Consider the following 14,948-nt stretch of genomic DNA (forward strand, 5'->3'; position numbering starts at 1 on the left):
CCAAAGATAGTTAAATTCCTTTTTTAAAACTAGCTTACCACTGCCAGGGAAATCTTACTAATTTATCTCTCACTGATTAAAAATGTATGATAATTAGGATGAATCCTGAAGTTAGTTTATCTTTGGAGGAAATGCTTCTTAAAAATAACAAGGCTCTAAAAATGTTGTTTAAGCTCATTAAAAGGAACCTTTTGTGCACTCTGTTGTATAAAAAGATGCACATTATGCAAGGCTGCTTATTGGGAAAAACAATATTGGCTTGGTCATTCCAGTTCATCTCCTCTCCCTTAAAAGATCCCAGTAAAAAAAAAAAAAAAAATCAGTAAAATAGGTATAAACCTGAAAGGGAATAAGATAAAGCTAGAGTTCAAACAGCAATCGAGTCCGGTAGAGCCAGGTAACTGAGTGCAGAATGGAGGGAGAGCCAAGGAAGTACAACCTAGAGGGCTGCAGAGAAGTGACCCCCTTGGCCCATCACAGCCTGCAGGGGCTTGGGAGCTGCAGAGAGAGGGCTAGGGGTGATGCAGGGCTGAAAACAAAAGTCTTTTCAAAATTGAATTTATGGGGGTGACATTGGTTAACCAAATTATGTAAGTTTCAGGTGTGCAATTCCATAATACATCATCTGCATATGATAGTGTGTGTTCACCACCCCAAGTGAGATCTCCTTTCACCACCATTTTTAATAGAATTGTGTTCTTTATTTTATGGGTGCCACTGATGGAGACTATTAATTAGTTTTGTTAATTCTTCTGTGCTTGTGGTCTTTGTTTCTATAGTTAATTTTGTCCTGTTTGTTTACTTGGATCTTCACCTTCTTTGCTGGAGGTTGCGATGATCCTTTGCTCACTGCTCATTTTTCACACTGTGAGACTAAGAAGCCTGTGTATGGGGAGGGAGGCTGATCAGTTGGTGAAAGTTCTTATAGTTATAGCTTGGCGAGTGAGCCTCACTAAGAGACCCCTTCGGGTCTGCAAATGTCAGTGTTGGGAAGTTTTCTCTGGGCCCATTGAGTTACTTAGGAGAGAACCATCCAGTTTCTCTCCTTGAGTCTGGGAAGTGTCGAGAAGGTGGGAGAACACTTGGCTGCCAGCTTTCCAAGAGTCCCACCAGGAAGATAAAGATCCAAACAAACAAAAAAACATTGATGGGACAAAGAGCAGCACAAACACAGAAAAATTAATAAAACTAATAAATAGTCCCTAACAATTAATAGAAAATATGGCATCCATAAAACAAGAATACAATTCTGTTAAAAAGAAAGAGAACAAAAAGAGCTAAATATAATCACTGAAACGTAAACAGAATATACTCATAGGAAAGGTCAAAGAAACATTTAGAAATGTGATGAAAGTAGTAGAGAAAGAAACAAGTTTAGAAAATCAATCCAGATCTGCTGACATCCTTCCAACAGGGGATACAGAGAGAGAGAAGAAAAAAAACAGAGGAAGACATCCTATATAATAAAAGGGTAATATGCAAATTGACCCTAGGTGGAACAACCAGTAGCTAGGACACACACTGACCACCAGGGGCAGACGCTCATTGCAGGAGCTGCCCCCTGGTGGTCAGTGCGTTCCCACAGGTGAGCTCTGCTCAGCCACAAGCTGGGCTGATGGCTACGAGTACAGTGGCAGTGGCGGGAGCCTCTCCTGCCTCCTTGGCAGTGCTAGGGATGTCCACCTGCCGGCTTAGGCCCGCTCCCTGCAGGTGGACATCCCCCGAGGGCTCACGGGCTGCCAGAGTAATGTCTGACTGCCAGCTTAGGCCCGATCTCCTGAAGAGGGGGCCTAAGTCGGCAGGTGGACATCCCCTGAGGGGTCCCGGACTGCGAGAGGGTGCAGGCCAGGTTGAGGGACCTCCCGAGTGCACGAATTTTTGTGCACCGGGCCTCTACTTATCAAATAAATAGGAGAAACTTTTCCAGACCCCAGACATGAGCCTGTGGATTGCTTTACAGATGGGCTGCAAAATGAATGATAAACACCCATTTGCTTTAAAAAAATATATAAATCTTTTAGATGTATTTGATTTTTAAACTATCCTTCATTATTTTGGTAACCTTTAAACTTTCATTTAAAATAGCTTTGAAAGGGAAGCATGTTACCTATTTTCTTAGGTCTGTTATGAATGCTATAAGACATACCTCCTTACTTTGTCTCACTGTGTACACCTAATAATATTATTGTTTAGAACTTTATTTTCTGGGTTTTTTTTTCTGACTAACTCAGCCCTGAACTTCCCCTTCCCAATGACCTTTAAACAAATTGTTGAAATGTTATTATATATTTCACTTCCTACATTTCTCAAATGCAGAATGTGAGCACTGTTGAGTCAAACACCAAGGTCATCACTTTTTTTATGCATACTCTTTTTATAGTAACAAGATAGTTCACTAGGGGTTGTCTAAGTTAGAAGCAAGAATAAACCAGTAGGTAGGTAGGTAGATAGGTAGGTAGGTAGAGGTGGTAGATGATTCATAGACAGATAGATACAGATGAATAAGCATAACCATCCTGGTGGTTGGTAGAGGCAAGTTCACACTTTCAAATGAAAGTGCTAGATTGTCCAAAAGATAGTACTCATAGTTTTGTTGCTTGTTTGCTTGTTTTTAATTTTAAACATAGTGGTAAAAGGTTAACTTATTTTGTTAATCACAGTTGATAAAATAGAACAAGTGACTTTTGTTCATGATATACATAGTCATGTGATGAGGCTTCCAGTTCCAGCAAAATGGTATTCTACACAAATTCAGAAAACCTTCTGCTGTGAACACCTGGATATGCTAGATAAAATATAAGACAGAAGAGAGAGAGAGAGAGAGAGAGAGAGAGAGAGAGAGAGAGAGGGAAGACAAGTTTACTTGCTTGTGTTGTCATCTAATACTGAGCTTGTAGGAAGGGAAAGGAAACTCCCAGGTGTCAAAAAAGAGTGTGAGGGCAATGAAAGCCAGGGTGGTGAGCATTCAAACTGATCACAAGGCATCCTGGGAAAATGGGGTGGGGGTGGGGTCATGGCAGGTAGTGGGTTGAGTAACAGTGGGTGGGCTGAGGACTTGAAGTTTGATACACAGATGGCAGCTAAGGCTTTGCAATCCCCTGAGTTGGGAAACTGGAACTGAGGTTCCTGGGGTGTGCCAGAAGTGTCAAAGGCTGCGAACCTCTGTGAAAGAGTGTCTTACACAATAATCCTTGCCTAACAGCTTGGGGAGATGACCTGGGCACTTCTCTCTGCTGGAGGGGAAAAACAAAAGCTTTCCCCTCCCCTTAAACCCAGATATGAGGATATTTTACTAGTACACTGAAAGCTGCATTCATGCCATGGTTATGTTGCCAGGAAGTAGAGGATATCTACATTAAGTCTAAAAACCTCAACTATTATATGTGTTACTAGAGGCCCGGTGCACGAAATTCGTGCACTGGGGGGGTGAGGGGGTGTGCCCCTCAGCCCAATCTGCACCCTCTTCAATCTGGGACCCCTCAGGGGATGTCCAACTTCCAGCAGTTGGACATCCCTCTCACAATCCGGAACCACTGGCTCCTAACCACTCACCTGCCTGCCTGCCTGATTGTCCCTAACCCCACTGCCTGCCTGCCTGCTCACCCCTACCTTGATCTCCTGCCAGCCTGATTGCCCCTACCTTGCACTCCCCTATCAGCCTGATCATCCCAAACTGCCTGTGCCTTGGCCCCCCGTCTGGCCTCCCTCTGGAGGCACCACCCCCATAACCCCAATGCTGCTGCCACTGCAGCTGGTTATGGCTGCCTGAGCCTTGGCCTTCATAGCCACTGCGGCTTTGTCTGGAAAGATGTCCGGAAGACAACCACTCTAATTAGCATATTACCCTTTTATTAGTATAGATTTGGGGACCATTACAACCACGCAGAACTTGAAGAAAACACATGGCCCTGGTCAGTTTGGCTTAATGGAGAGAGCATCGGCCTGTGGACTGAAGAGTCCAGGTTTGATTCTGATCAGGGGCACACATGCCTGGGTTTCAGGCTCAATCCCCAGTAGGGGGCCTGGGGCGGCAGCTGATCAGTGATTCTTTTTTTTTTTTAAATATATTTTATTGATTTTTCACGGAGAGGAAGGGAGAGGGATAGAGAGCTAGAAACATCGATGAGAGAGAAACATCGACCAGCTGCTTCCTGCACACCCCCCACCGGGATATGTGCCAGCAACCAAAGTACATGCCCTTAACCGGAATCGAACCTGGGACCTTCCAGTCCGCAGACCGACGTTCTATCCACTGAGCCAAACCGGTTTCGGCTGATCAGTGATTCTTATCATTGATGTTTCTATCTCTCTCTCCCTCTCCCTTTCTGAAATTTTAAAAATATATATTTTTTTAAAGAAAACACATCATCTTCACTTTGGGCTTTGTCATCTTACAATATCCTTTGTGCAGTGTTTTAACTTCCCTCAACTTTCCTTTACCCACCTTTAAAGTGCAATCTATTTTGGGGAAGATGATCAGGAAAGTGATTCCAATGGGTAGAAGTTTTTTTTGGAGGGGATGGGTCATGAAGATATTTAAAAATTGAGCATGGTGATGGTTGTACCACTCTGAATTTACTTTAAAAAACCAGTTCATTGTACACTTTAGGTGACATGTACAGTATATGGGTTATATCTCAACAAAGCTGTTCTTTTATTTCTTTTTAAATAAAGACCAGTCTTATAATCAGTTGCAGATGTTTTCAGAGGCCCCTCAAGATTTGCTCACCATGTCCCAAATCACGGCTGTGATTCCCAGTTGCCTCCAGTCCTGGTGGATCTGGATGGTGTGGTTTGCAAAGGAGAAGGTGGCAAGAGGCTTATGGAATTTCGGCAACCCCATTCCCCCGGTCTCCTCATAGGGCACCAGGGCCATTCCCACTGTGCCAGCTCTGCTCCCTTTAACCTGTTGGGCAAAAGAATCCTGCGTGCTCTGGCCAGAAAGTGCATTCTTTCTTAGGTGGCCCGGATGCTTTTTTTAAGGTCATTTTATGGATTCAAAAGAATAAACAGAGATGTGGAAAGCTTTTGTCAAAATCCTTTCACATGGTTCTTCCAGTCTCATGGGAAATGAGATGTGGCTCTGAATTCATCCCAAAGTGTGTCTTTGGGCAAAAGCACTCAGAACGGTACAACTCCTGCAGAATGCCCCACACACTTTGCTGTCAGGACTCAGGGGGGCTTGAGGGTGAGCGAGGCGGCAGTGCCAGCACAGGACCTGGGAGAAGGTAGCGCTTTCTACACTGCCCAGGCCACGTGGACTACAGCAGTACCTGCCCAGGTGGGCAGGGTGTTTCTGCTGTTTTGTTTTGGTCTGGCCTCCACCCTGTCAGCCACGGACCTGTGCCTGCACTGAGACTGAATGCTTTGATGGCCCTACTTTTTGGTGGACAGTGGATGCACTCCCAGAGACTGGCAGTTAGACTCTGGTGGCTTCTGAGTCCCTTGCGGGGAGAGCCCGGCCCTAGGTCAAGAACAGACTCAGGCGTCCTCGGCCAGGAGGCCTCCTTGGGGTAGGGGCCGCCACAGTTTGAAGGCTGGCCATGACCCCAATCCTGGCAGGGGTCTCCTCTGGGGTGCTGGCAGGCCTGGTCTAGGGCTGAGGGCGGTTTAGAGGCTGGTCACGACCCCGATCCTGGTGGGGATCTCCTCTGGGGCGCTGGCAGGCCTGGGTTAGGGTCACTGGCGGTTTGGAGGCCGGTCACGCCCCCAATCCTGTTGGGGGTCTCCTCTGGGGTGCTGGCAGGCCTGGGCTAATGGCCACCCTGGTTTAGAGACTGGTCAAGCCCCCGATCCTGGTGGGGGTCTCCTCTGGGGCGCTGGCAGACCTGGGCTCTGGCGCCGCAAAGGGAGAGGTTCCTGAACCTGCTTCCCACACACCTAGGCTAGGATCCATCTTGTAGGAGGCGGCTTCAATGCCCGGGGTCGGTGACCAAGGTCCTCCTGAGCCTCGCTTTCTGGGCTGCAGTCCCACGTCTCCCAGTGCCCCAGCCTCGGATGCGCCCACGCAGTTGCCCCCACCACCAGCCACCTCAGCGCAGGCCACAGCAGCTGAAGCCAGCCTCTTGGAAGCCAGGCCACCACACCCACCACCCCTAGTAGCTCTCTGCTGCTTGCTCTGTGCCCTGTCCACTGGGGTCGGGGAGTGCTCCCAGCCCAGAGGCCCTCCCTCCCTCCGCAGCCTGGCTTGGGAAGCTGGCCTCATGCTGGGGCTACTATGCCAGCATGCCCACTCGGCTACAATGGGTGTGACACGGGCCCCATGGAGGCCAACCTGGAGAACGTGGACCCCAACTCTGCATCCGGCTGCTGCAGATGGCCTCCGTGGTCAACTACCACCTGCTCCTTCCATTGGCCCCATTGATCCCTCTCAGCACCAGCCATTTAGGCGAGGGTGGCGATCGCCAGGGACCCCGCCCCGGGGTCGCGATGGGTCGCGATGCAGCCCGGGTCGCGATGCAGCCATGGACCCCAGGGAGGCTGCTGGCCGTGCCCGGCCACGCCCCCCCGGGTCGCGATGGGTCCCGGGACCCCAGGGAGGCTGCCGGCGGTGCCCGGCCACGCCCCCCTGGGTCGGGATGGGTCCCGGGACCCCAGGGAGGCTGCTGGCCGTGCCCGGCCACGCCCCCCGGGTCGCGATGCAGCCCTGGACCCAGGGGAGGCTGCTGGCCGTTCCCGGCCATGCCCCCCCGGGTCGGGATGGGTCCCGGGACCCCAGGGAGGCTGCTGGCCGTGCCCGGCCACGCCCCCCCCGGGTCGCGATGCAGCCCTGGACCCCAGGGAGGCTGCTGGCCGTGCCCGGCCACGACCCCCGGGTCGCGATGGGTCCGGGGACCCCCGGGAGGCTGCTGGCCGTGCCCGGCCACGCCCCCCGGGTCGCGATGCAGCCCTGGACCCCGGGGAGGCTGCTGGCCGTGCCCGGCCACGCCCCCCCGGGTCGCGATGGGTCCCGGGACCCCAGGGAGGCTGCTGGCCGTGCCCGGCCACGCCCCCCGGGTCGCGATGCAGCCCTGGACCCCGGGGAGGCTGCTGGCCGTGCCCCACCACGCCCCCCATCTCGATCCAGCCGGGGAGCCCGGGAGGCTTCTGGCTTTTCCCGACCACGCCCCTCTAGGGTTGTCATCGCTCCCCAGGACCCAGGGAACTAAGAGGATTTGGCGGCCGCCATCTTGGTTTTCTCAACGGCCAGATAGGCACCCGGAGTCCCGCCCCCTGCCTCTCGCAGGCCCAATCATGGGCATAGCGGAGGTGCGGTCAATTTGCATGTTACTCTATTATAAAGTAAGATTATTAAGCACATTTTATAGATAAGGAATCAGAGTGATTAGATAATTTATCTAAAGTTAAAGGCAATAAGTGACAGGATTGGGATTCAAAGCCATATTTTCTAACTTCAACTCTAGAGTTTTACTCGGTGATGTTAGCATGTAGTTAATTTGGGCCTCTGTTTTATTTTATTATTTTTTAAATAAAATATATGTATTTTATTTATTTCAGAGAGGAAGGGAGAGGGAGAGAGAGAGAGAGAAGAAACATCAATGATGAGAGAGAATCATTGATAGGCTGCCTCCTGCATGCCCCCTACTGGGAATCGAGCCCGTAACCCAGGCATGTGCCCTTGACCAGAATCGAACCCAGGACCCTTCAGTCCCCAGACTGACACTCTATCCACTGAGCCAAATCAGCTAGGGCTAGGGCCGCTGTTTTAGATATTTAAACTGTGTCCACTTACTACAGCACCATTATACATTGATTTTACATTTTCCCTTTGTTTCCAAAGCATAAATGTTAATCATGATCTGTGGGCAATAGTTTCAGTTATGAGGCCACCACAGTGTGTCCAACCAAGAATTAAGACAACAGAACCAGGGAAGTACATATTTTGTGAGCCCCTTAACAGAAGAGGTGCTTTTCACCAGGGCTTGCTGTGGAGAGAGATGGATATAAGTACCCCATGGAGCTTCATTCTGGATGCACTAAAAAAGGGAATTTTCCAATAGTGATCCAAGTTTAAAGAGTATAGTTGAGAACACTACATATGGTATATGTGTGTGGGTGGGAGGGGAATAATGTGCCCCCCAAACATTGTGAATTTTTCACTTGTGCACCACAGATAGAGATGTGCACTGTTTTTTAAGAAAGGTTGTGTTCATAGCTCCATAGTTTAACCATGAAGGCACAGAGTGGTATCTATTACTAGCATGCATAGTCATGACAAAAGCTTTATACGGCACTCATCCTGGTCCATCTGCTGTCAACCCAGTGACAGGTTTGGTTAATAGATTGCCCTGGTTTCCTTAAGTCTGCTCAGCCTCGCAGGATAGAACTGTGCTTTGATTTATTCTCTTACTCCTAAGGCTATTTAGTGGAAGATTTTTTAAAGAGAAGTTTTTGAAATGGTAAAAATACCAAAAATGGACAGATCGATAGGCCACGTATCATTTATTGACATATCATATATTTGTGAATGCCTGATTTGTATCAAGCAATGTTCTAAGAAGCTGGGATATTAAAATGAAAACATGGGATGCTCCAGAACTCATGGGTCTTCTGGCTTTAAGAACTGGGCAGTCAGCCCTAACTGGTTTGGCTCAGTGGATAGAGCATAGGCCTGCAGACTGAAAGGTCCCAGGTTCGATTCCGATCAAGGGCATGTACCTTGGTTGTGGGCACATCCCCAGAAGGAGGTGTGCAGGAGGCGGCTGATCGATGTTTCTCTCTCATCCATGTTTCTAACTCTCTATCCCTCTCCCTTCCTCTCTGTAAAAAATCAATATATTTAAAAAAAAAAAGAACTTGGCAGTCAGTGGAAGATATAGCATCGCCTGTCACATGGGGTGTCATCATGGACAGATAGATCTACCCGCGAGGTAGAGTGGGACCTGTGCTCCGCCTGTGCTGAGGCTTCACAGGTGATGAGGAGGCTGTCCGGGAGGCACGTGAAGGACGTGTACAAATTGTTTAAGGGTTGCTGCAGCATAAAGGATACGATGGGGAGGAGCTGGAGACTTAGGGAAGATCCAGAACCACCTCACGGGGTTTGTATGCAATGCTGGGGAGTTTCTACATTACTGAAAGTGATAGGGCATCATTTTGACCAAATGGATGAGTTTGGAGGGTTTCACATTCCTTTGGCCAGCTGGGCTAAGGGTAGCTGGTAGGGGGAGGGGAAGGAGCAAACTAAAAACAAAGCACCCGGCAGGACATATGTCCAAATGGCTTGGAAGATGGAGGATGTGGCCGGCACTAGGGCAGTGGCTAGAAAGACGAGCTGAATATGAAACACAAGAGATATTTAAGAGGTAGAATTAAAAAAAAAAATCTTGTAATCATTGACAGCCACTGGCAATGACATATTCTTGTGGATTCAGTGCCTGCTGGGTGACCTTTTTTATGGAAAGAGCAGCAATCCTGCCTGCTGTTCTATGGCTGTTTCTATTTGAGAGATTGAACAGGAGAGATTTTAATGCTAACTATAAGTAGCTGTGTGTCACCAACTAAGGGGATTAGTCCTAGATGGTGTGGCATTTGTCATGGGTTCTCAGGTTTTAGCAGCCAGGCGACCATTTAGTCCTGGCCACGGTGCTTATAGTTCAGGTGAGCAGGTGCTCAAGTTGGAGGTAATGGGGGGCTAGGAAACTGGACTTGGTGTCAGCTGGGCATGGGTTTGAATCCCAGGTCTACGATTTGCTTCGACTCTCATTTCTGAACTGTTTGTCTATGAAAAAGAGATTAGAGTACTGATCCCCTCGGGTGGTTATTTTGATAAACAAGATACTTGCTTAAATTCATGCATAAGTGGTAGAACTAAGATTCCATAGTGGAGCGAGCTGACTCCAGAGTCCACACTCTCCCTTTTCCCTTCTTTCTCTTTATATTTAATATGTGCATTATTTTCACGATTATTACTGTTTTTAGAAATGCTACAATTTCTAAGGTTAATTTGATTACCAGAAGTTGCTATTTCCCCTTTGACCCAAGAGTTACGTCATGGAGAGCTTTTACGAAGCCATGAAGAAAAGCCTTCTGTGCTTTGGTTTGGTTATGTGTTTTCTAGTTTTATTCCACTATCATCAAAGGACATTGTTCATGTTATTTCTACTTTATGAAATTTACTGCATGCTTTGTGGCCTAATCTCTGGTTAGTTTTGTGAATGTTCCATGTGAATCTGAAAAGAAAGTGTATTCTTCATTATCAGGATACAAAGTTTGTGATATACTAAGATCTCTGGTATTAAGTATGTTGTTTGGGTCTTTTATATATATATTTCTTTGAATACTCACTTGAGGATATGCTCTGTATGATCTTAGAGAGAAAGGAAGGAGGCCATGGAATGAGAGAGAGAGAGAGAGAGAGAGAGAGATACTGATATGAGAGAGGAACACCCATAAGCTGCCTCCTGCCTCTCATGTGTGCCTCGATACATGCCCTGACCAGAAAGTGACCCCACAAACCCCTGGTGTACAGGACAATGCCCCAACCAATCAAGCCACCCAGCCAGGGCGGGTCTTCTCTCTTTATATACCTTTTGTCCACTTGCCCTGTCCTTGGCCTGAAAGTGGTGTGTGAAATGACCTAATGTTAGTATGTTTCTATTTCTTCTCGAATCACCTGCAGGCACCTGCAGGTCCTGCCCTAAAGGTCACTGCTGTGTCATTGATATACATTCATAACTGTTGAATACCCCTTGTGAACTCTGGCCTTTAGCATAGATCGGTCCTTTTCTGTCTTGTTTTGTCCTTTTCAATCTGCATTTGATCTGTCATATACCAAGATCAAAACTGATGCTGTCTGTTGCTGTCAGTTTGCATTTGCTTTGGATGCTTTGTCCATCCCTATATGTTTGCCTTTTAAAATCACCTTGGGTTAGGTGTGTCTTGTATTCAACAGAATCCGCATTTCTGGCTAGTACATTACCCTCTGCCCAGTGTGTAACTGGAGTCCCGTAAAATTTTTGTTCTCTCTCTTTTTTTTTTTCTTCTCTTCCTCAACGGGGGTCAAGACTCACCTAAGTCCCTGATATGTGTATTTTTCCAGTTTCATTAGGAATAATAGACAAAATTATAATATATTTAAAGTATACACCATGGTGATTTGATATACATATACATTGGAAAAGGTTAATTTTATTATCAGAAGTTTTGGAACTGTCTGGTCTAAAGTCCCCTCCTGGATCTGGCTTATCGGGGTTGCCATTTCAGTCCTGCCTTAACAGTCTCACACCCTAGCAGGCCTGGCTCTGCCTCACCACCTGGGAGGCCCCACATACACTCATTACTGGGGGCCTTAATGAGCACCTAGAGAGAAGTTTAAAAATGCATTCCCTTGACTGGCTTGACAGAATAAAGTTTCCAATATTTGAACTAAGAAATGATGGCTCCAAAAATATTCTTTAAAATATAATTAAATGCCTTGGAGAAAATGTTATAAGATATAAGTCCACAGGTGGAAGGAATCTGAGGAATCATGTCTTTGATCTCTCTCTCCAGTGCATTAATCACTTCCATGATACCCCACGTTTTCTAGTCTCTGCATTTTTCTGGTAACAGTAAACTGATACTGTCACCCACTCAAGGCATGAGTTTGAAGCCCAGCTATCCCATATATTAGATATATGATATTTGGAACTTCTATAAGCACCGAATCTCAGTTTTTTAATCTACAAAATGGGGACAAGGATAGAAACTCAGAGGGCTGTTAAGAGGACTAAGTGGGGTTAAAACACTAGATAGACCATTAAAAAAAACATACCTGTGGGCTGGGCACACCTGTAGGCTGCCACTTTGCAGTCTCTGATCTGAAGTAATTAGCATAATGCCCAGCACAAGACAGGCACTCAATAAATTATAAATTCATCAGATCTGAAACCTTACACACCATACTCTTAGGAGAAAGGACATGTCTGATTGGGTGGTGAGAAGAGGCCAGGGAAGAGGAAACTCAGAGTAACCAGGGCATGAACTGAAGGCCCAGGAAAGTGGCAGAAATTAAGGGGATACGCACCAGAGAACAGATGGAGGTGTGGCTTATCTAAGAATGCTGTCTCCTTCCCAGTCTGCTTACTCTGACTCATCTTTTGCTGATAGCCCATAGCTCTCTCCTATACCTGCTGATCTCCCATCCCTGTGTAGATGTAACTGACATTGAAGGGGTGGGGGCAGCAGGGTAGCCCTGCAGCTGGCTGGAGTCCCAAAGGCTTGCTTGCAGCTTGCTTAGAGAGAGCTTATTAGGAAGAGAACAAAAACAGCATTGAGCAGCAAGCCAAGGAGGCAACATTTGCCCTGCCCCCATTCCCTTTGGCTTTTCCCCATCAACTCTAGCACCTCGCCAAATATTCCCGACGCGGGTGGGTTGCAGCTGTTCCACACATGTTAGAAATAAGGGCCAGTGGCTGTTCCTATTTTTAGCATTTGAGTGTGGATGCAAAGGTCACCAAGATCCCCCACTGGCTGGCTCACGTCCCCTCTCTTTTCTCTACATATCTCTTCTTTCCCTCCAAGATGCATGCTTTCTGTTCAGATGAGTTAAAGGAAGACTTTTGAGGGAAGAGAGTCCCCAAGTATTTGCTGATCTTTGATGGACACCTTACAATTGCCATGGACTGGGTGACATAGCTGTCCTGTGGCCTGACAAGTCACGTACAGACTTTGCAAGAAGCACCCCACGCTTGGACCAGAACCACTCTTTCCTCTCTCGAGCACAAAACGAGGTTTAGAGTAAAAAATAGTTTCACATATCCTCCATGTGACTCTCCAAATACACAGTGGAGGGCCCTGAGGCCCAGAGTGGCTGATTTGCTTATTACTACCAGGCCGTAGTAATAAATTTACTATATCTTATATTCATGAAAGACTTTCCTGTGCTAAGCACTTCCCATACATCCCACCCCCCTTTAATCCTCACAGCCCAGTGAGGTGTATATCTCAATTATTCCCATTTTATAGATAACAAAGTGGAGGTTTAGTGGTTTGAGAAACTTGCCAAAGTCCCATAAGCTGACTGTGGCAGACCCAGAGAAGACACTTAGGAATACACCTCTAATTCTTCATCTCTTCCCACAACCAGAACTCAGGCTGCAGATTCTTCATGAGGATGAAAGAAAGGAGGAGGAAGGATGGACCATGAGAGGGAGGGAGGCCTGGCTTGAACACACGCATTGTCTCAGCATTGCCCTTCCAGGCTGTTCTTTGGAAACCACGGAGCGTTTTCAGAACACGAGCCCAGCCCTGGCAAGGGACCGCATGAAACCTCAGCGGCCGAAAAGCTGCTGAGATACGGAGAGCTTTGGTCCTCTTTACCTGTTCTCAGGGTCGGCCAGGGCCATACTCCGAGTGACGTAGCACATCCTGAGGGGGATGCTCTTCCGGTCTCTGTGGAAGGAGAAGGGCTGCGAGGACGATGCCAGAGGGTCCGAGGAGCCACTCCCTAACCGCGGGGATTCGGGCGGAGGCGTTTCCCACCCAATCTCGGACACAGGGGAGCCTTTCTTCACGTAGGGTGTGGCTTCTCGCATGTACTTCACTGCAAGCAAAAAAAGACAAGAAGCTCTTTTAAGTGCATCAGGGTGGAATGTGTGGAAAATCTGATTTGCATTAGACAAGCTCTCCATACTGGACCTCTTAAATTCTAAACAAGATGCAGAACTGTTCCTCGCATAATAGCTACCCTGTTATTGAAATTATATACCATCGTGGTTTTTAGAACCCGCTAGTATGATGACCTGAACGTGAGAATTACTTGCAGCTTTTTTCAACTAGGACAAGTTCTACCTTTTCTGACTATAAGTTGCATTCTGGGAAATAGGCTGAAAAACTAATGGGCAGAGAATGAGAAAGCATAACTTAGACATAGGGACTCTGGCTAGCCACATTCACCGTCCATGTCATCATTTTTCTGTTGAGAAACTGTTACAGAAAACCAGAGAAGAACCAAGCAATACTTAGAGAGATGGAGTTACATTTATTACATGCGGGCCCAGGGGAAAATGTCTCTCAAATTCTGGGCCCCAACATGGAGGAATTTTCCCTATTTATATGTTTTTACCTTCCTTGTCTCCCAAATATGGGGTGTTTCCGGCCCCCTTTGCAAGTTCTTAAAGAGCCCCTATGTGCTGGGGCCTTGAGACCTCAACCAAAGGCCTGGCCTGGTGCCAGCACTGATAATTTCATCCGGGGAAGGTTTAATGGCCTCTCTGAAGTGGGAGTAGTCTTATTTTCCTTATTATTTAAGCAAGCAAGCATTTACAGAAGCCAAATAGCAGGGTTAAAATTTCAAATAGCAGTTTTTATATAAGATGGATGCTTCAAAACAACAGGCTTTTTCAAGTTAATAGTGCTAAGAATATTTGTGTAAAACAATTGCACAGAACACTTATTTTCTATTGGCAAAAATCTGTAATAGCAAAAATATTAGATGGAAGAGCTGAAAACAGGGACAACCTAAATGTTAAAAAAGGACAGATTAAATAAATTGGAAGACATCCATATTTTAAAAATGAAATAGAGATGTTGATGTAGAAACACCTATAAGGCCCTTGCCAGTTTGGCTCAGTGGATAGACCATTGGCCCTTGGACTGAAGGGTCTTGGGTTTGATTCCCGTCAAGGGCACATACCTCGGTTGCAGGGTTGGTCCCTAACCCTAGTCGGGGTGCATGTGAGAGGCAATCAATCGATGTATCTCTCTCACATTGATGTTTCTCTCTCTTCCCCTCGCTTCCACTCTCTCTAAAAATCAAAGGAAAAATATCCTCAGGTGAGGAATAATAACAACAACAAAAAGATCAGTAAGGTCTATTATTAGTTTTAAACAAGTAGAAAGCAGAACATATACTGTAATCTTTTTATGTATAAAGTCATAAATATATATGCTTGTATGTCTACAACTATTTCTGGATAGAAACACAAGAAAACGTTAACAGTAGTTAGCTCTGGGGAGGGGAAATAAAA

The 14,948-nt window shown here is 46.8% G+C and overlaps 1 protein-coding gene across 1 annotated transcript in view; it reads right to left on the bottom strand.

The window, feature by feature from the left end:
• Nucleotides 1-14,948, bottom strand: part of SNTB1 (syntrophin beta 1) — a 197,736-nt gene that overhangs the window by 87,723 nt on the left and 95,065 nt on the right. Inside the window, exon 3 of the mRNA XM_008143357.3 lies at nt 13,300-13,522. Coding sequence (XP_008141579.2) covers nt 13,300-13,522 — 223 coding nt within the window. The remainder of the gene's footprint in view (nt 1-13,299; nt 13,523-14,948) is intronic.

Source organism: Eptesicus fuscus, chromosome 19, assembly GCF_027574615.1.
Source record: "Eptesicus fuscus isolate TK198812 chromosome 19, DD_ASM_mEF_20220401, whole genome shotgun sequence".
In the NCBI taxonomy this organism is placed as follows: Eukaryota; Metazoa; Chordata; class Mammalia; order Chiroptera; family Vespertilionidae; genus Eptesicus; species Eptesicus fuscus.